Source organism: Excalfactoria chinensis, chromosome 7 (assembly GCF_039878825.1).
Source record: "Excalfactoria chinensis isolate bCotChi1 chromosome 7, bCotChi1.hap2, whole genome shotgun sequence".
Lineage (NCBI taxonomy): Eukaryota > Metazoa > Chordata > Aves > Galliformes > Phasianidae > Excalfactoria > Excalfactoria chinensis.
In genome coordinates, this window is record NC_092831.1 from 29,930,544 (window position 1) to 29,951,497 (window position 20,954).

Genomic DNA, 20,954 nt, shown 5'->3' on the forward strand with positions numbered 1-20,954 from the left:
TTTGCAGTAAGAGATTCCTTCCGTTTTCTGGAACACTGACAAACCATCAACTCTGACCACTAAATCATGTCGCTGACTAAGCTGAAGGCTCAAACCTTCAGAGTTAGGTCTGAAATGATGACAAACTTTCTCCTGTGACACAGTAACACCAGGCTCCGTACCAGCCTGAAGCACACTGCCAGTCTTGGCTGGGCCATCCTACCACAACTACCATGCAGTCTGGATTTGGTGCCCTCTGACTTCCATCTGCCAAGGCCAAAGAAAGATGGATGTCATAGGCAACGCTTTCCTAGCAACAGTGCTACCATATAGCTGTGATTCAGTGGAGCACCTCTGCAGGTACAGATTTTTGAAGTGCTGCATAGAGATTCTTGTTCACTGCTGGTTAAAAAAAAAAAAAAAAAAAAAAAAAGCATAGCTAATGGTGGTGACTAAGCTGAAAAATAGTATCTTGTAGCTGAGAATTTGCCCTACCAAATAGGACTGTTTTTCTTTTTTTTAATCTATTGTAGCATCTACATAAATAAATGGGAAGCATTACATTCAGAGCAGCCTACGTAGGATAACTAATGAAATAAGAAACAGAATTTTGTTTTGATTATTAAAGGTAGGCAATACGGAACATTGCTTAGCAAAACAACATTCTCACTGACTGTATACAAATAGTTTACAATTATACCTGTTCACTCAACAGATAATAACACTACTTCATGGGCTACGGAATCATTAAAGGTGGTATGTTTTATAGAAAACACACCACCTTTAAATATATCCACACTTAAAATTACTCTGTTGGGTCAAGAAAGACAAAAGATTCATTTTGGCTGTAAAAGTTCCCACGGTGCATCAACTTTCATCCTCAAAAAAAAAAAAAAAAAAAAAAAAAAAAAAAAATGTTATACAGTTCTGAAGGAAAATACTTACCCTGGGGCCCAAAGGACCAACAACTCCAGGATCTCCAGGAACACCCTACGCGGAAGAGAGTTCACCATTAGGATGAAAGCTTATTCATAACCTTATAGCTGCGAAAACTAGAAATAACCATTTAATTTCCAAATGAAGTGAATGCGAATGACTAGCTCTGAATAATATCTGGGCAGAACAAGAGAAAACTTTCCAATCAAGAACAGTAAGATAGTTATATTCTAGTCATTGCTTTTTCCAAAAGCAGTCCTGTCACAGACATCTTCTAGACTACATCAGTAAGTATTTTGAAATAGAGCTGGAAATTAAATTACAAAAAGGAGAAAAGGTAAAGCTACATTACAAAGCTATTTCTTGTAAAATTATACACAAATTACCTGATCACCTGGCTTTCCCCCTTCACCCGGAGGACCTGGGGGCCCAGGTAAGCCCTGTAAAAAATACGTAAACATAAAATACAGTTTTAATAAAATATTAAAAGTTGAAGTCAGATTTAGAACACCAATAATATGGATACATGAAATACAGTACAAGATTACGGCCCCAGAAATCCTCAAACACAATAGTTATGTCAATACTGCAAAGTGTTTTCCCACTCTAAATGAAATAGCAGCCCTTCTTTAACATTTGTCAGGTGTATACATGTCAGCACTAGAAATCATGTTATCTATAAATAGATTTACTTAATACTTCATTATCGAAACAGTCTTCTTGCTCCATATTTGGAACATCTTTGGATGTTCCAAATGTAAAACAGGAACGGTTCTCAGTAGATACAGAACTGCCACTTAAGCCTTTTCCAGTTAAGTTACTGTACATCTGATACGAAAGCTATTAGTAATTATTCTACATATTATTGTCATCAATTCTCAAGATCTGCTTTGTTAAACAGCATTTGATTGTATTCCTAACCTCATTTGATAAAGAGATGACTGTTTATTTTTTCTCTTAGAAAAATTAATGCACATACCTGAAACCCTGTAGGACCTGGAGGGCCTTGTTCTCCTCTTTCTCCTGCCAGTCCCTGTTGAAAAGGAATTAATAAGTGCACATTAGAGAAACTCTCTCTGAATATTAATCGTTTCCATTATGTATTTTATTTATATTTTTTATTGTTTTTTGTGCACTTTTACTTGCAGCAGACCAAGTAGATTCTATCTAAATTAAGGATATATCTTGCTGTGTATTTGAGATTCTCACTCACAATTCTTTGCGAATGGCAAGACACTCAGTTCCACTAAAACCAAGGAAGCAAGGAAAATGAACTATGGAAAAAAAATTCTCCTTTGCGTTGTTTTATTAATTTGTAATTGCCATAACACAAATCGTATTACCAACACATCTGTGTTTTAATATTAAATTAACCATTTTTTGTAGGATTTCTTTTAGTATTACTGTTATTCTTGTTTGGAATCAACAACTGGTGTAAAAATGAAAAAAAGCAGGGAGGCAGAAAGATCAACGAACGGATGGGGGGACATGCAGGTAAGCAGACAATGCTGAAGAAGCTGACTTACTGATGGGCCAACGGGACCAGAAGGACCAACTTCACCGTCTTTGCCAGGAGCTCCCTATAGAAAACAAAAAAGGAAAAGAAATGATATAACAAAACAAAAAGCCACAAGAAACAAACAAACAAAAAAAAAAAAAAAAAAAAAAAAAAAAAAAAAGCTTTTTATAGTGAGCAGACATGACAGAAATGCATATTTTCTGTAATCACTGAAAAATGGTAACAGTCACACTTACTCTTTGTCCTGGAACACCCGCATTTCCTGCTTCTCCGGGTTTACCAGGATCACCCTAATTCACAGGTGGAGAAACAATTAGTTTTACATATTGTTTTCAGCAGTTACCATTGGCACAAATGTTTGAAGTTAAGCAGATCTTGGGTACCAAGTATCATACTCACACTACTACCCTTTGGCCCAGAAATGCCCATGCTGCCTGGCTGACCTCTGATTCCTATTGAACCTGCAGGACCAGGACGTCCATCTTCTCCAGGTCCACCCTACAAGAAAAATCACTATCTGCATTACATTCAAACAATTAGCTATTTATGTGAGCCCATTAACCTCTAGTAAATAATTATCAGCACTACTACTATAAAACAGCTCTAACTGAATTTGAGAACAACCTTGAAGTGACTAGATACTCACATCTAGTACTTTAACAAAGTAATTGTCCTAAACAAAATAAAAATACAGGATAGATATTGTGTCATAGCTCAGTAACTGAATCCACACTGTTTTTCAAGAGTCATAGAGGAAAAAGTTCAGCAACAAAGCGCTTTCCAACATAATACAGTTAATCATACCTAAAAAAGGCTATTGGTGCTGGTATTTTTCACTTCAAAATTGGCAAATAAAATGAGGAGTAAGGATACACAGTTATCTTATACTGTTTAAGTATACAGAATAACACTAGCCTTGTTATGTGTTACAGTTATCAAAGTGTATCTAAAACAGAGCTACAGTCAGACAGCTGGAGCTAAATAAATATGATGTTTGTTAACATCAGCCATTATGTATAAGCAATTCATCAATCCTATACAAGAGGCACTTAAAAATACTGCAGCAGCTGCTAAACAGACTATATTATAAGAATTTTAATCGTATTACATCTCAACTTAACAACCCAAGATCAACACTTAAAAGAGAAAGCAAACTTCCAGAAATCAAGAAAATTGGGGTTAATAAAAGTAATTTCAACGATGTGGGATCTCCAAACAACTGTGGCATCAGCTGAAATGGCCAACTGTTGCTTACCAAGGGGCCAAGTTTTCCTTCAGGGCCTTGAACGCCTGGGTTTCCTGTCAAACCCTAAAAATGGGAATAATATTGGTATTAGAGTGTACATGCAATTCTATTACAAAATAAGTGAAACACAAGGACAATCTAAACAAACCCAGAAGATATGGTCAGTTACTACCATGATAAAAACACCAAGATATTCTGCACAGTTTTCTTCTCCGTATCCAAAGTCCTCATCCTTATCTTTAAAGTACCTACCACCTGCATTCCTCACCATCTTCTATTTTCCTTTTCCTATTCCCCCTTTTTGTTACTTTTACACCTCTCAAACTTCCAACAGGGTCACACACTTTAGTTGCATTAGCCAGTCTACAAATCAAGTGTCTTCCTCCTTGAAAGACAAATGCAACTCGGGCCTTCCAACATCAGCAGGAAAAAAAAGAAAAAAAAAAAAAAAAAGGTATTCTGGCCTTTAGCATTTAAGTTGTCCCACTGAAATAAGTCCACTCTTTAACAGCAACTACCTAATTTTGTGAAGTGCATGCTCACCTTTTGAAAACGATATTAGTCATGGTCTATAGTGTACTGCTATTAATTACTTACCCTTGCACCTGGGAGTCCAGGCTCACCAGGACGCCCAGGATCTCCCTGACCTCCCTTAGGACCAGAAGAACCTGCTGGACCACGCTCTCCTTGGGCACCCTATAGGGATATCAATAAGCTATTAGTTACCACATAGAATAGTCACAGTGAGAAAGGTAAATTAAATACCTAACTCCAATTTAAGACATATTTTTCGTGAACAGAAAGTTGCATGTTCCATAAAGCTATCTCGGGCAAGGACATGATAATTCCTGTACTTTTGCCATAAAGTCAGGCATTGCGAGAAACACTAGAAAAGTATTTTGTGAGGCACTACTCTGCAGGATTTGTAACACTTTAGAAAGCTGATCTGTTCAAGAGAAAAGTTAGAATACGAAGAACCACCAAAAAATTTTAAAAAAATAAAGAAATAAAAGGAAAAAAGAAAATATTCAAGTAGACCCATATTATAGAATTACGTCTGTAACAATACAGTACTACAAACAGGTCAGTTTCTCTTATGAGCTTGAGCGACCATTAACTCAGGCACATAAAATGAAAGCTGAACATCACAGGAATTCAAAGTAATTTCTCCCCATAAAATTTTAGTCCGAAACACTTCTGATCTCTCTTTAACATTTTTCAACTCCTTTTCAGTCTACTTTTTGTCATTTCAAGTACCTCCCGTTTGCCCGGAAGCATATATTTTGAATTCAACCCTTTCTCTCTATATATGCATTTACAAAAATTCTTATTTCACTTACCTTTGGTCCAGGCAAGCCATCTGAACCTGGAAAACCACGGTTCCCAGGAGCACCCTGGGAATAAGTCACAGACACTAGATTACTGCCTGAATACATTACTGCAAATAAGGTATCTGACTTCTACTTTGGGGATTCAGTTTATTTCCTTGCTATTTTCTTAAACTGTATAAATTTGGGATTTTCTCATCCACTTGGAGACATGAAAAAAAAACAGTATTTTATTCATGCACACTGAATAGCATGATTCAGTAAAGGACGACCATTTGTACAAGGCTTAAGTACAGAATCTGAGATTACCTCACTGTATCTCCAACATTTGTTACCATGTTATTCTGTGTACTGAATCCATGAATTAAAAAATCCACTGCAGAAACATCATCAACCTCATCCCCCATAAAATAATAACCAGAAGAAAGATCAATTCAAAAAATATCATGCCATAATTTTAGATCCTGAACTTCAGAGCATAACTTTCACACAGATTACATGCTATCACAGAAGACAGCACCCTGAATTCACTAATCTGGTATAGAACTAAGTGGTATAACAATATGTGATACCGTTAGGAAAATCAAGTCCAATCTCACCCACAAACTAAGCGTAAGAAAATACACGTTTAGGTCATGATGAGATATCTTGTGAGAGATGTACTGGCTAGTTGAAAAGGTTATTTTTCTAGACTGCTTACCCTCTCTCCAACAGGACCTGGTGGACCGACTGACCCCGGATCGCCTCGAGGGCCTCTTTTCCCTTCTTCACCCATGGGGCCAATGGGACCCTGGGGACCTTGCGGGCCCTATTGAAAGTTAAATTCAGTAAAAATTTCTTGCTAAGCTTACCAATCCTTGAGCATATTGAAACATACAATCTTTTAAATATCAAAACCTTTTTCTAAGTAAAGGAGGAAAGAAAATATGGTTAGGCTTTGAATCAGTTAAAAAACACAGCATTTCAGACCCAGCTTTTCTCTTATTCTTCACTTATAAACAAAGACCTCAGTAAGAGGGGCAATACAAGTAAACTCCAACTCTAGCGCTTGACCCTATGGTAGTTATTAAAAAGACCTGTTTGTTCAGACACACTACTATGTACTTGTACGCATCATCATCATCAACTAAACAAGCAACTAAGAACTAAAACTCAGTGACAATCTTGAAGACATTCTGAAAGAAAGAAACAAGAAGCCAGTCAATGGTAAGAAAACCATGATTTCATCTGCGTCATTTTGTCTGTTTTTATGCGATCATTTAAACAATTGAAAAACTGAAGATAAACGAGCCTAACTGACCCCAACTCTGTAGAATCATTTTTTTTTTTCCCCAAAAAAAACCTCAAACCAATGAATGAAATTAACCACGTTTCCAAAGAATACTTCTCAAATAAATGCTGTAAGATAAGCAGCTTTTCACAAATACCTATTTTTTTAATATTTATATCTAATGTACACACCTGGATAGGATATATTAAAAGTATAGTTTTAAAACTATTTTGTTCTTACGATTAGCACACAGATCTGAGTGATTTTAAATGCTTAGCAACGCATGGAATCCATTTCTCTTGAAATGAAGAAACTGGAATAAAGTCACTCTGAGCTACAGAAACACAAGTAAATGTACTAATTGATTCCTGAGCTCTTTCAGGCTTATAAAGCCTACACTGGACAGGTGATTCATAACACCAAAGGAAATGTTTTGCCATTCATTTTGTATATTGTCTAGCTAAATTCATAGTGGCTGGTGTTCCATAAGAGAAATTACTTGACAAACAAAAGTAATAATGAAAACTAACATCAAAAATGTCATAAAATTTTGAAGCCCATTGAAAGTACACATAGAGCCTTTGTGATTCTTCTTCATCTTACACATCATATGGAGACTTACTGGTTCACCTTTGGGTCCTGCTTCTCCCTTGAAACCTGGAACGCCAGGATCTCCCTGAAAACAAACACATGAGTAGCACATACAATGTTAAAACCGTGTAAGTCATTCATTCATTCTGGATTGAGCTACAAAGTAGTAGACACTCTTTTTTATCTCTAAGAAAGCAATAAAATTATGTCAAACTCAAACAAGACTTACAAGATCTCATTGTCAGCATACTCATTACCATGCTGCTAGTTTTTAAGACATCTCACTGCTAACCAGTGTTATAGTTTCATAGAGTAACGCATTTGATAGATACCATAATTTTTATAGAAAATACATCATTACCGGCTGCCCTCGAATACCAGGTGGGCCTGTACTGCCTTGTGGTCCTGGGGAACCAGGTGGACCTAATAAGCCAGGGGGGCCCCCAGTGCCTGGAGATCCCTACAAACAGAAATGACAGCAAGGAAAAATTAAAATATTAATAAATCTACTTACGCAGCTTCTTCAACAGCTGATACGTTTACTTACAGTTGGGCCCTTGGCACCTTGAGAGCCATCTGTCCCTTCTGTACCCTAGAAATAAATCCCAGTCATTAAGATTAATTTTATTGAGGAGGACATCAGTAATAAAAGCAGAAGACAGCTACTTGATACACTTTAGCAGAGTAGGCAACGAAGGCTGTTAAATAAAAGCACTAACCTAAGATCTACTTGTGCAAATGCAAACGTGAGTAACAGAGAGTACAACTTATGATCTTAAAGACTGAAAATCAAATTAAGTTAATAAAGTATCCATAGGATTGTGACCACACCATACTGCACAACTTCCAGTTTTCTAAGTTGTTTTAATTAAATAAAAGAAAGTAGTTATGAAAAAATAAAAAACTAACAAAAACAAACAAACAAACAGAAAATAGATGAATGACATCTTTCCTTTTCTGGGAAAAAGTACTTTGAGCAGAACTTACCATCAACCGAGCAGGATGCTAAAAACCCCAATAAACAGGCAACACGCAAATGCTGAGCAGAGAGGAATTCAAAGTAAAATACTTACAGGAAGACCTTGCGATCCAGCTGGGCCTTGGGGACCCGTTTCACCTCTTTGACCTTGAGGGCCTTCAGGACCACGAGGACCGGTTGGACCTGCTTCTCCCTAAGATTTCCACAGAAGAAAACTGGAGATTATCTTCTGCTGAGAAGTAACACTTGAAACTAACGCTAGAGTAATACTGAGCTCACAAGAGAAAAACAATTCATATCTTGATATACCTTATTATCCTTAAAATATACATTGACTTACCTGATCCAACTTCTATGCATATACAGACTTTAAAACTACAAAAAAAAAATTATCCCTTAATGCTTATAAGAAAACTTTCCACAGAGGAGGATCGCTGCATCCTGTGGGCTAATTCAGATCTAATATTGTAGAGATATACCTCTGTTGAAAATCCTTTCCCATACCTGTAATTTAACAGCTTTATTTTGTGTTGTTAGCAGATAAAGATCGAGATTTAGGATTAACGGAACGCTTGGTTGGCTTTTCTGCACAGGACAGATGGACATGCTGTTGCAGCACTACTGAGTATATTAAACAAAGTATCTTTAAAGAGAGATACAGATGATACAAAGATAGATGTAATACTCTGATAGTCACACGTCGTCATGCTGGTCAGAGTAGAACCGAACAAACTGATTATTAAACTCTGTAAAGCCCTGTAACAGTGAAGCAGATTCTCCAACAATATTACTCCTCCTGGGATCTACATAGAACTCTATTTTAATAAAAGAAACATGCCTTTTGGAATTGACAGCCACTGGTTTCTGTGCACGTAACATTAAGTAGACATCTTCAACATATGGTCCAATTAGCTTTTCTAAGTCCACAGCAGCTATTCCAATTTAATCTGATGATAAAGGTTGAATTCAAGTCCACTTTTTCACAATGTCTTCATTGTTTCTTCACATACTTTCCACAAATACTTATTTTGATTTTTAGTACAGTTTAGACGTGCACTAAGAAGCAAAATCATTTAATTATACATTATCTTAATATTCCTATTGAGACTCCTTTCCAAAAAATTGTTCCATGTGTGTTGTCAGCTTCACAACACAAAACATCTGCTGAACTTGGCTGCCTGGCAAACTGAAAAAAAATTCTTTACAATACATTTTTCATATCATGTTTAAGGACTGGAAGAGAACACTGGGAAGCAGCCGGGTCGAGAGCAAGAGAGCAAGTAAAGAAGTACGAAGAGGTTGACAAGCAAGAGAAGAAAATCCCATAGAGAAAGCACTGCAGGTTGTACACGTTTTTCTCACCAGCCCAATAACAAAGAACCAGAAAAGCCTGAAATCATCATTTGTGTTACTGTGGTGAGTTGCAGTGTATCCCTGTTGGGATTACAGGTATTTTCTTTACATGTCTTCGTCAACTCAGTGAGTATTATTGGCCAAAACCGGCCACCGGAAGATACTGCTTTCATGCTTTCTTGGAATAATTGCTACAATTCACCCTGCAGAGCATGCCTTGTTATTCTCTGAATACAGTGGACAAGATGTTGAGTCACAGGATAATTCTCATTATCACTCCTTATTGAAAGCACAAAGGAAATATAATAATAACAATATTAATAATAACAATCCTAACCGTATAAATTGCTATTGCTTTAGTTGGTTTCTAACTTCTTTCTCAAGGCCTAGACTAAGATTGTCATAATCACTCTTAGGGATCTGTACACAGGCCAGCATGAAAAACTCTAAGATGAACTCCTCTTGTTAAACATGCTACAAGGAAATTTTACTTATTCTTACCTTCATACCAGGAGCACCTGGAAAACCTGGAGAACCAGTTATGCCAAGGGGACCCTGTAAAAGATGAACATACAAAGCTGTAATTCCACTCTTCACAAGGACTAGTATCTATTCACTGGGTAAACATGATTCTAGGATTGAGTACAGTTTTAGTCATAACATACTGATTAAAAAGAAAAATAAATTTCATTTTCCTGAATGATACATGTATTCTTTGAAATAATGGTGTGACATTTTAAAAAGTATTTAATGAATTATTAGCCACCTTACAGCTCTTGATTCGATTACTCATGTGCTAATCACATTGTGAACAGTTCATAATTACTATCATAATTTTTCAAATTTCGTTTGTAATAAAGCCTTACCTCCTCTTTCTACACTCATGTTATTACAGTATAGCAAGGAAAAGATAATAGTTATGCAATCACAATTTTTCCTACTGAAAATAGCAGAGGAGAGTTTCATTTATTAATAAACAACAACAACACACATGTTAATTCTCCATTAAAACAGTCTGTTGCTTGATATTTGAGATATGTGAATATGACAAGCAAAAATACAATAAAAAAGATATTTAAATTAGTGAAAGGCTGTGCAGTTCCACATGCCTATTTCCTACACTTCTCTCTCATCAAGATTTTCAAATTCACAGCCAAATTCTTGCTAGAGTTACAATGCAGACTTCGTATCAGGCTTTTCAAGTTATACAAAGACATACAGCATGAACAGCTTATTGTTTAGATAGTTGCCCTGGGACAAGCAAATATTTCTGTAAAAGGAAGTGACGGAAAGGCTGGATTACGGCACACTATGAAATGTATTTCTGTGCAGAGGTGCATCTTCAGCTCCAAAAAGCAGTATACTTCTTTCTAAATAGTTTTACACCTCAAGACAGTCAATGTCATATCTAAGAAAATCTGACAGCTCGAGCAGACAGATTATGTGGCTACGCTATTTCTAGATCTAGAATCAAATTCTGAATGCACTGTACTACAGTGCATTGGTTCTCACTTACGAGGCTCCTCTGTTTGGGCGTGGATGCAAACAGCCGGACTTGCCTTACACGGCAGACTGTCCAAAACCACAGGAAAGCAAATTTCAAGCCTATGTACTTAAGTGCACAGGCACACTATAGTGCAAAACTTGTTCAACAGAAAGACTTCCAACGAGGGACCTTGTAGTAAAGTTTATTAGTGGTTTCCACTCCCACAACACCTCCTGTGCTGAACATGATATTCAACAGATGACCGCTTCTACTGTACTATAAACTCCTGAGTGGTGACACATGGTGGTTACACACACACACTACAGTGCTGGGTTTCCAGATGATTCCTCTTTCTTTTCCTGATTTATTTTAATTTTTTGTATACTGATGCACACTGTGAAAAATTGATCAATGTCATGAAGTTTTGCTGACCAACTTAAGAACAACTTGTCCCAGTGAGTATTACTTACAGACATTTCTGCCATGACCTCACACTGGATTTCTATGGAGTTACATAATATCTCCCAAGTATTATTTCAAAAACCTAAGTCCCACTTAGCTGGATCACAAATATACACGTGCCAAATCTCTTTTTGATTTCAAAAATTCCAGAATTAGGGTAGGCCACTGTACCGACTCAAATAACACAGATTTTCATTAACTCTTCCTCCAATTAGAAACACGTGTACTAAGAATCACTATCTCCCTTTGGAGTATGCACATAAATTTGCCAAAAGTGTCTGCCAACCGTCATGTCCAGTGAAGCTGAACTCACGTTTTACACCAAATAAGAATTGCAGCCTTCCTGCAGAATTTCATACTTTGGGAACAAGCTTTGTTTAACCTTGACATTTTTATTTATTTCAGTGCTATTTGAAGTTTCTTCTATTAAGTTATCCTCCTCCCTGATACACTAACTGCATTTTGAAGTTGTCAGACAAGACTCATCTTCAAGTTCCTATATCAAAGTAAACTATTTTTAATGAATTTTGTTATAAAATTGCATGGTCATTGAGACAACGCATGTAAATATGTTTCTCAGGCTCATAACGCTCTGAGACTATGGAAGCCTTGACGTAAAGAAATGAATTGTGGGCAGATATGTTTGGGGAGCAGTTCAGTTTCTTTTAGTTGAATATCAAAAAGCAGTAAAGAATCACATAGGCTGTGTTTTAAGGGTAGAAGCTGGCCTAGCACAAATACAATGAAATCATCCTCAAACTGAATTTGCAAAAGCAGCACATAATTAACAGTACATGAGTAAGTAAATCCTCAGGTTTCCTTATACCTTTGCTCCTGTAACTTGACTCAAACATATCTAGCAAATGCACTGAGATTGTAGGGCTCAAATTACTGCCCTTCAGTATGCTAACGTCCACAGTTTGCACTGCCACACTCAGCTGCAACTCTGCTGCAATTGTGTGAGACATCCAGCCACTGTGCATATCAAGCTTGTTCAGTGAGGAACTTCTCATCAGTTTGGAGACATTCATACACATGCTGCTGTTTCTGCAGTTCAGTATGTGACTGTTAATAATTAAAAGACAGGCTTCTATGTTTTGCAACAAAGCAACTGCAAGTGTCAAGTTCTGCTATTGGTGAGGATTTCTGCTTGCTGGGTAAAATGGCATTTGTCAACTTGGCATACAGAAGAATATAAACAAATAAAAACTGTTTTACATTATATATTATATAAGGTGATTATCACCCTATAACATGGAACCCACTTTAAAAAAAGCCAGCAAAACATCATCTGTCCAAGGAAAACGCCATCCTAGTCCCCTGCAAATTAAAACCTTAATATTAAGTAAAATACTTAGCACCATTTTCAGAAAACAGCATTAAAGCCAAGATCAGAAACTTCCTGGTCCAGTGTGAGAATCAGGAATCAATTACGGCTCCAACAATGGCCAGCAGTTGTTTGTGTTTCTCTTGATGATGCCCAAAGGTAAGTGGTAAATATGAGAGGAAAAAAAATCACGATTAAGAAAGCAACTTACCATTGGCCCTGGCTTCCCGGGCATGCCATGCTGACCACGTCCACCCTAGGTATTAAAATGGACAAAACAAAAAGTCTGTGAAAACTCCTTTTTTGTTGTTTTTGTTTCGTTTACCGTTAACATTTGTGATAACAACTACACAGACAGTGCTCAAATAAACGCTGGATTCGGGATACAGACCCCTCCAAACACCCATGTATAAAACTTTAGGAAGAAACCATGCTTGATTTCTCTTTCAAAAATGTTGACAGTGTCACTATACGGTGCGGTAACATTAACAAAGCAACAGAAGGAAACTGCTACCCAAGTATGATTTCACACAAAGACAAATCCCTATTTTTGTTATCAAGTTCAGCATTTTCTGTTTAAAATAGCCTTGCAACAGAATTTTCACAGAAACAAAGGAGAAATTAACGAATCACAGAAAAAAAAAAAAAGTGTTATGAGGATATTTGTCCTGTTGAAAAGATCTATCATGAGAAATCACAATGCCAGCATACACATGGCATTTTCCTCTAAAAACTGACTTGAAATGCACATAAATGATCTCTCTCCACAAAACCCTACTCAGGCTGCAACTTGAAGTTACAGCAGAACTCACCCGTGAAACGACTTGCAGTCACACAAAAGCTTCCAGGTTCACAGCTTTAAATTTTAATTAAAACATAATAGGAATTACAAGGAGTCAAACCAAGATCCTACTTACAGGAGCACCCTGTGGTCCAATTCGACCTCTTTCTCCCGGCATTCCTCTAGGTCCCTTGCAGAAGAACAAGAAATGCAATGCTCAAGTACAGAAAAAAAAGTGAAGCACGTGGTTCACTTTACTTTTTTCCCCATAGCAGAAGAGACCCCTTTTTTTTTTTCCCGCCTATCCATTTTTTTTTTTACTCTTTTTCTTCAAAAATTCTTGACTTTTGTTTCAAATTCCCTTTGCATTATACTGCTCTTTAGGAATTCAGTCTTCTTTATGTGTTTTCAATGAGAACACGATAAGCTTCACTGAGACTTCAAGCACAAAAAGGACAACTGATTTGAATTATCATCATAGAACACAAGCTTCTTTGTTTGTTAGTTTTCTTCCTGTGGGTGCATTTTATATTGTTCAACAACAGGGAATAAATAGGAGCTTATACCAATCCTTGCAGCTTCACAGGTTTGCCCAGCAAAAATGTAACAGACTGTAATTTCTCTTTTCCTGCTCCAGCAGTATTTCTAGTTCTAAAAGCATTAGAATGAATTCTGAACATTCTTACCAGGGTCGATAACAAAATCTCATTTACTGCGGTTCATTCGCAAAGAAGGCTCCCCTTCAGGGATATTACATTCTGCACAACACATGATAATGCGTTCTGCAGAGATGGCATTACCTGATACCGTGGTGTGCTTTATGTCTGCAAGCACTGCTGAAAGTGAATTTTTGACATGCTGTACTGCATTCCGTTTTCATAAACACATCTGAAGGAAAGCCATGCTAAGAAAAAGCTTCTCCATTTCTATGCCACAGGGTCTTATTCTCACCATAACATCCTGAATCCTCTCTCCATGTTTTTCTTAGCTAGTACATATGCAATCTATTCCACCTAAGATAAACCTAATTCAAACGAAGCAATACCATGGCAAAAAAAAATAAATAAATAAATACTTCAGTTACCCCAAACATCTAAACTTCTATGAGTAGGCAAATAATGACAAAATCTACATGAAAATTTCTGCTGAATCCATCATAACTACTTTTAGGTCCATTAACTGCCAAGAAAAACATCTCACAAGGTACTAACACTACTTTAAGTACAGTAGAAAACAAAGCGCGAGCTAAGGAGAAAGATAAACTTCAAAGAATCAGGTAAAGATTTCAAAACCTACAAATTCCTACATATACCACTGATCAGTGCCAATACACATAATACTCACTAGAGGACCTGTTGCACCCATGGCACCTGTTGGTCCAGATTCTCCCTAAAAAAAGAAATGAGATAGTACAGTAAGATGATACATGTTGAAGGAAAATAGAACTACATAATTCAACCCCTTCCTCTACACCTATATAAGGCTTAAGAAGATAACAGGAACAGTCACCTGGGTGCATCACACATGCACCAAAGACATAATTTCACCGTGACGCAAGGTTTTCACAGGTCAACCAGGAGAAAAAAGCAACACAACAATAGCCAGCAGGATTTACAGGCAAGAAATTGTTCCATTCTCCTCCTACCTGTCAGCCCATACCAACTACTGTGCTGTTACTACCAAGTCCAATGTTTCTGCTGTTCTCATCTCCACATTAAGTTAGACTTAGCCAAGATACCTCATCTTAGACAAATTCTCTTGAGCTCTAATTTCACATTTATATAAACACTTTTGGAAGATATTTGTCATTCACTGCATTTGTAATCTGAAGGAATATGTCTAATCCACCAGTGATTATCTCCTTCAGCAAGCCAAAAATATTTTAGCATGAGCGCTAATTAACATGTAAAAGTTTGAAAATAGGCTTCTGTGCTCTATTAAAACAACTTATAATCCCTCTAGAAAGCACTGACAGCAGCTGACTATCCTGCTTTGAGCTGAAACAGCAGAGGTGCTACAGAACCAGAGAGTATTCTCAAGAGGAATTCTTAGCTGAAAAAAATTTACGTTGATAAAATGTTTTCTTTCCCCTTCAACATCTGTTTCCTTTAAGCCAATCTTGCTTAAACCTAGTAAGGTAAATTAAGAGAAGAATATGAGACCTTCACTGTGCATTGCTTTATTATATATACTATACAAAATATTAGAAAATGGTTTTTACTCTCTGTTCCAAGTCACTCATTTGGTCTGTGGTTATCCAAGGGAAGTAACACAATGATGCCTCAACCAGCTCACGCAACACCAATACAGACCATAAACTGGCCAAGTGGAAATGCATACAGGCTAACAGAATTGAACATCTTCAATACTACATAGGTGTCACAGACAGGCAATAGATTCACCTTACTACACTCCAGGTCAAACTGTGACCAACACCAACTCAACTGCTTTTTTTTTTTTTTCCTTTCTTTTTTTGTATAAAGCCCCAATGTTTAATTCCATAATAGTTAATACAGTTTGAACATGGAGTAAAAATGGACAACTCCACATAGCCTCCCAGAAACACACATTAACTGCAAGCAAGAAGCACCAACAGAAGTGGGTACAAAGCTTTATTCTATAATCTACTGACTTTCATTACTTTGACTTCACAAAAAACACTGTTAATGGTTTAACTGTTTGGGCCACGAAAATACCTTTGCTCCAGCAGCTCCAATTTCACCTTTTGGACCGTCAAGGCCTTTCAACCCCTGCAAGAATTATGATAATCTGGTGAAATTATATTTCTACACACACACGCACAGCATTTCTACTATTAAAATAACTCAAAGCCAGAACCTCAAGAATGGACTCCAGTTGGCAAGAATGAAAAAGGGGGTAAAAACAGAAGGAAAAATTTATGGAAAAAGTTACGAAACATTTCCTAAATGGAAACTGTTTGTACAAGGTGTATTTCCTTGGATTAATTTTCCTTTAAGAAAAAATAAAAGAAAATCCTAGAACAGCAAGGAGTAAGCTCTGAGCAATAGGAAGCCTAGTTATTTCTCCCTGAAGTAAAGCTCTGGCCAGAAAACTTGCTAGTTTGTAATCACCCCATCTTGCAAACATATCCACCTCCCAGGTTCCCCACCCTAATGAAAGACTTGCCAATTGAGTGAGAGAACTGTCAGCTTTGTGCCTCCTGAAGCTTGGCAGGGTTCATGCAAGCTCCTTCCAGATTCCCAGAACATTTGAAAGTAAAGAGAAGAAAGTAGAAAAGAACACAACTGAGGTCAGCTTAATAGGGAATAGCGCTGATTTTCTACAGGGCCCTCTCTCTCTAATGGCAGTGGTTCTGCTATTGTTGGCAGGACTAACAGTGTAGTCAAATTCACCACAAATACAAAACCAGCTGAATGTCTTTACACTGAAAGCATCTTGAAACATCATCAATAAGGAAGGGGCAGACCATGTTTCTTACCCTGTGACCCTTGAGACCTGGAAGACCTGGAGCACCAGGAAAGCCTCGAGGCCCCTAGGAAGAGAAAAGGGAAAAGAAAACAAACACAACAAGTAAAACACCACTGATTTCTGCAGATTAGACTAGTTACAACAATGCAAACAGGAAAGATGTTCGTTTTAATGAATAATAATGTTCCAAAAACTGCTTCACCATAGTGGCTTGATACAGCATGGTACAGCATTTAAAAAGGTAAGGGAAAAAACACGGTAACATCCTATGAAGCTAGACAATGCAAACGTTATGCACTTTTTCACTGATACTGACACTTCTTCCAGACTTTCATTAGAGGCTTTAAGTACAGAAGATGCTCAACAGTGTGCACTATTATAAAAGCATACAAAGACAAAGATTTTGAGTAAAAAAAAAAAATGAAACAGCTTAATCCGAACAGAATACGCCATAGACTACATTAGCATTGAGCAGCTTACAAAACCTGGTCTTTGATCCATAACATTTTGAAGGAAGGCTTAGGAGATATTGCTGCCTCAGTAAAAGATCCTTTCTCTCTTGAAGAAATTGTTTCTCCTATTGTTTAAAAAATTATCTGGCAAAAACTGAAGGCTTGAGAGAAAAGGTGGAGGTTTAAGAGATGATGTGTATCAGGCAGCTTCTTGGATTTATTTGTCTCCTTATCAGCCACACTACGGCTCCCTTTCAGGTATAGAAATGTGACCAATACAGGTCAAAAATAACATTATCACCTTATATGTGATGGTAAAACGGCTTCTCAGACCTAACAGCTTTCTTTTCTTTTTAGAGTGAACCAAGATGAGCATCCTTTGCAGTACAAGTACCTATTACTTGGAAATACTTCAAACATGTTTACAAACTGAAAAAGCCTAACAGTATTTTTGATAACCTTCATGATACCATCCCTTCTCCCCCTGCCTCTCAGATATGAAAGGAGAACACTACCATCATTTTATTCTATGATATACACGATTGCAAATAACAACGTGATACTGTGAACTCTACAACTTGCAGGTACTGTCATCTGCTTCATGCTTATTTAATACATAAAATAACACTCAGGACTAACTGAGAAAACTGTTGAAATACATGTTTGTTTCTTAGCTATTACACTGATCTGGGTTGTTAGAATTAGGTGATACAACACTTCAGTAATGTAAAGGACAAGCTTTGCACTCATGAAAACAGATAATGATGACATGATTATGGCCATTTGCTAAAATGCAAATATTCATGCTCTTACTGGAGATCCAGGAAATCCAGGCTCACCAGACTGTCCTGGTCTACCGGGTTCACCCTAAAAGGAAAAAGAAAAAAAGAAGATAGATGAAAAAAGCAAATAAGAAAAATCAGTTTTGTCACCTCTATCCTCCATTCAAGCAAATACGTAGCACAAAACGTCCGAATCATAAAGCAAGAGCATGTGCGACTAACAGCGTGCATTATATGTACCAAGTTAAAAGGCAATTTAATAGAGAACTGGCAGAAACTGAAGATTGAGTCTAAGGTGCAGCTCAGCATCACCAGGTGGCGCTGCGAGATGGCATGCCTGCGAATTTAAAACCAAGCAGCCTTTGGCCACCGATCTGCTGACAGCTGCATCATTTTGATTGTCCTTAGGAACAGAAATCAAAAACTGTCTGCACTACAGATTGTTACTTCTCAAATCCTATTGTAAAATGAGTATAATTTAATCCTACATCAGTCTGTCATTGATCGTTTTCTCCACAAAACAGTATTTTAAGTTCTGAAAATGAATCACACAATCAAGTAGTCCTTATACATATCACGTACTCAACATACATCCAGGACAGCAGACTGCAAAAATATGAAAGGCTTGTGAAAAGTCATTTCTGCACAAAGAGACAAGAAAACACATCACATATGCAATAAAAGAAACCCACACAAACACTGGAAATGGAGGAAACTCCTCAAGTAGCACTGATAATTAGTTTCATGACACTGAGAATAAACTGCTTTCACAGATTCTTACAACATCTTCTACAGTTTAATGGGAAAGCAACCATTACCATGGTAATTTCTATACTAAAGCATCTGGCATCTCCAGCTTTCAATTCACTTGGCAGTTACAGTTTGCCACTCAAATGAATTCAACATGCTTTGCAAACAGAATGCATGTCCAATGAAAAATCACCAGCTTACTGTTATGAGATAATGCATGCATTTTTTCATATGCACGTATTTCACACATGACGTAAATATACATGTAAATAATCACTAAACCAATTATGGATATAATAAATTATTTAGTTAAGTTTTCTAACAGTAAATTGTTATGCTTAATAGCCAGATGCATGTTATTGTTACAGTTCTTCTAGCTCATCGTGTGATTCCAAGGAGAGAAGGGGCTGCCATTTGCCCTATGATTTCAAGAAAGACATCTTACTGAAGAACTGCCTGAGGAAAGGCATAATTAAATGACAGCGCTTTGGGTATCGTGGTAACATGTAATGAGAAGAAAGGAAGGTCTTGAACAGGAAAACACTGCTATTGTTATGACATGAGAAGTATAATTACAAAATGGAAATAGAAAAGATGTAGCTGCGGCAGACACATCTGCTGGTTAGTCATTCCTTAATAGAAGCCAATATTTATTTCATTAGAAATAAAACAAAATGTGAACAATAACAAACTCACATCTTCACCAGGTTTGCCTGGAGGCCCTTCTGGTCCACGAGAACCAACTGGACCCTAAGGAATAAACAGATTTGTTGAGAAGTCACACCAATCACTAAAAAAGCTATTTTCTCTACTTGAACGCCTTGTTTCACAACAAAACAGTTGTAGAAAAAGGATGATTATATGCCTAAGCACCATTGCTAAATTTTGTGGTGCTTTAATCTTTCTTCCCCTAATAAAGCTGCATTAAGTTAAAATGTATGCATGTATAGTATAAGAACGTAGGATGGATTCTTCAAGAAGAAGAAAACCAAAAATCAGTTACTGTTCCCAGTCTGTCTCTAACTTTTACTTTTGAGTCATTATATCACTTCCAAAAAACGAATATTTTCATCTTCCTGTATGTGCTACCCAACCAGCTCTGGTGTTACTAGTGGTTAGCCGTCCCCTGGTTGTGATGGCAAAGGAAACAATGATTGTTTATAGTATCTTTCATATACAAAATAATTCAAGTACACCGATCCATGAAAGCATACTTTGAACATCACAATTCTTTCCTTAAGTATTCACTACCTAGCTTTGCTTGAGACAGCATGAAAAAAGATACCTAAAGAAGGTGTACTAAACTGTTTGTTATTTTTTGTATAAGTGTTTGTATTTAATTAGTCTTACCATAGGTCCTGGATCTCCAGGTTCACCAGGAGGGCCTGTGGGGCCAGCACCACCCTATAATTGATGAGAGATGAGTACAGTTACATATTCTATGAAGTAAATATAAAAGAATATAAACTAAAATTCTGGATGAGGAAAACAACAGAATATGGGACAGTTTGGATTCTACTTCATCAAGAGTAAGATGAGCAAAAGGCAGACACTAAGATGAAACACTTACTTGTTTTCCTTGGAGACCTTGAGGACCTCTTGGACCCACCGGACCCTATCAAAATAATAAAATGTTACACATGGATGAACATACTTCCCTAAGTAACCATCATCCTCCAGAGAGAGCTAAATTTCCTGATAATGACCTCCTAGTTCACATTTCTAGGGTCAAACTCTCTGTAAAGCTTTAATGTTATGAAACACACATAAAGCACATCAAATGAAAATATTCAAACTCAAAAGCCATTGCAGCGTAACTCATTAGCCACTGAAACAATGGGCTTGCAATGTCTAAGTCTGAAATCAGTAGATACAACCTACAAGTGCATAACTTCACTAGAAAAAATTAAGAGTACAACTAGAGTTAGGAAGAAGTAGTTTTTCCCTTTATTTGAATGTGATTATTTAGATTAATTTACTAATTCAAACAATGATAAAGTGAATTTACACTGCTATTCTTGGCCAGGAGCAGGAACAAGCAGTAATGGAAGGATGAATTTTCATGTATCACACAAAATAAGAACAAGTTCCTAATGGTTGCTTACAGAAAACATAGAATTGCCCTTAAAAAGTTCCATGGTATTTTTAAAACAGTCTTATGTTTAATGGCAACCTGTAACATAAAGTAAAAATAAGAACTACTTTCAGAAAAGAATATTTTACTTACAGCAAGACAAAAAGTACAGAGCAGACAATAACTTCC

At 36.9% G+C, this 20,954-nt stretch overlaps 1 protein-coding gene across 1 annotated transcript in view; it reads right to left on the reverse strand.

Annotated features, from left to right (window-relative positions):
- COL5A2 (collagen type V alpha 2 chain) overlaps positions 1 to 20,954 on the reverse strand; it is a 100,113-nt gene that overhangs the window by 20,272 nt on the left and 58,887 nt on the right. Inside the window, exons 9-32 of the mRNA XM_072342159.1 lie at positions 20,262 to 20,306; positions 20,042 to 20,095; positions 19,388 to 19,441; positions 17,973 to 18,026; positions 16,718 to 16,771; positions 15,954 to 16,007; positions 14,602 to 14,646; positions 13,394 to 13,447; positions 12,688 to 12,732; positions 9,703 to 9,756; positions 7,943 to 8,041; positions 7,417 to 7,461; positions 7,231 to 7,329; positions 6,901 to 6,954; positions 5,709 to 5,816; positions 5,021 to 5,074; positions 4,278 to 4,376; positions 3,690 to 3,743; positions 2,834 to 2,932; positions 2,671 to 2,724; positions 2,442 to 2,495; positions 1,895 to 1,948; positions 1,302 to 1,355; positions 925 to 969 (exon numbers count right to left, since the gene is read on the reverse strand). Of these exons, the coding sequence (XP_072198260.1) occupies positions 925 to 969; positions 1,302 to 1,355; positions 1,895 to 1,948; positions 2,442 to 2,495; positions 2,671 to 2,724; positions 2,834 to 2,932; positions 3,690 to 3,743; positions 4,278 to 4,376; positions 5,021 to 5,074; positions 5,709 to 5,816; positions 6,901 to 6,954; positions 7,231 to 7,329; positions 7,417 to 7,461; positions 7,943 to 8,041; positions 9,703 to 9,756; positions 12,688 to 12,732; positions 13,394 to 13,447; positions 14,602 to 14,646; positions 15,954 to 16,007; positions 16,718 to 16,771; positions 17,973 to 18,026; positions 19,388 to 19,441; positions 20,042 to 20,095; positions 20,262 to 20,306 (1,485 nt within the window). The remainder of the gene's footprint in view (positions 1 to 924; positions 970 to 1,301; positions 1,356 to 1,894; positions 1,949 to 2,441; positions 2,496 to 2,670; positions 2,725 to 2,833; positions 2,933 to 3,689; positions 3,744 to 4,277; positions 4,377 to 5,020; positions 5,075 to 5,708; positions 5,817 to 6,900; positions 6,955 to 7,230; positions 7,330 to 7,416; positions 7,462 to 7,942; positions 8,042 to 9,702; positions 9,757 to 12,687; positions 12,733 to 13,393; positions 13,448 to 14,601; positions 14,647 to 15,953; positions 16,008 to 16,717; positions 16,772 to 17,972; positions 18,027 to 19,387; positions 19,442 to 20,041; positions 20,096 to 20,261; positions 20,307 to 20,954) is intronic.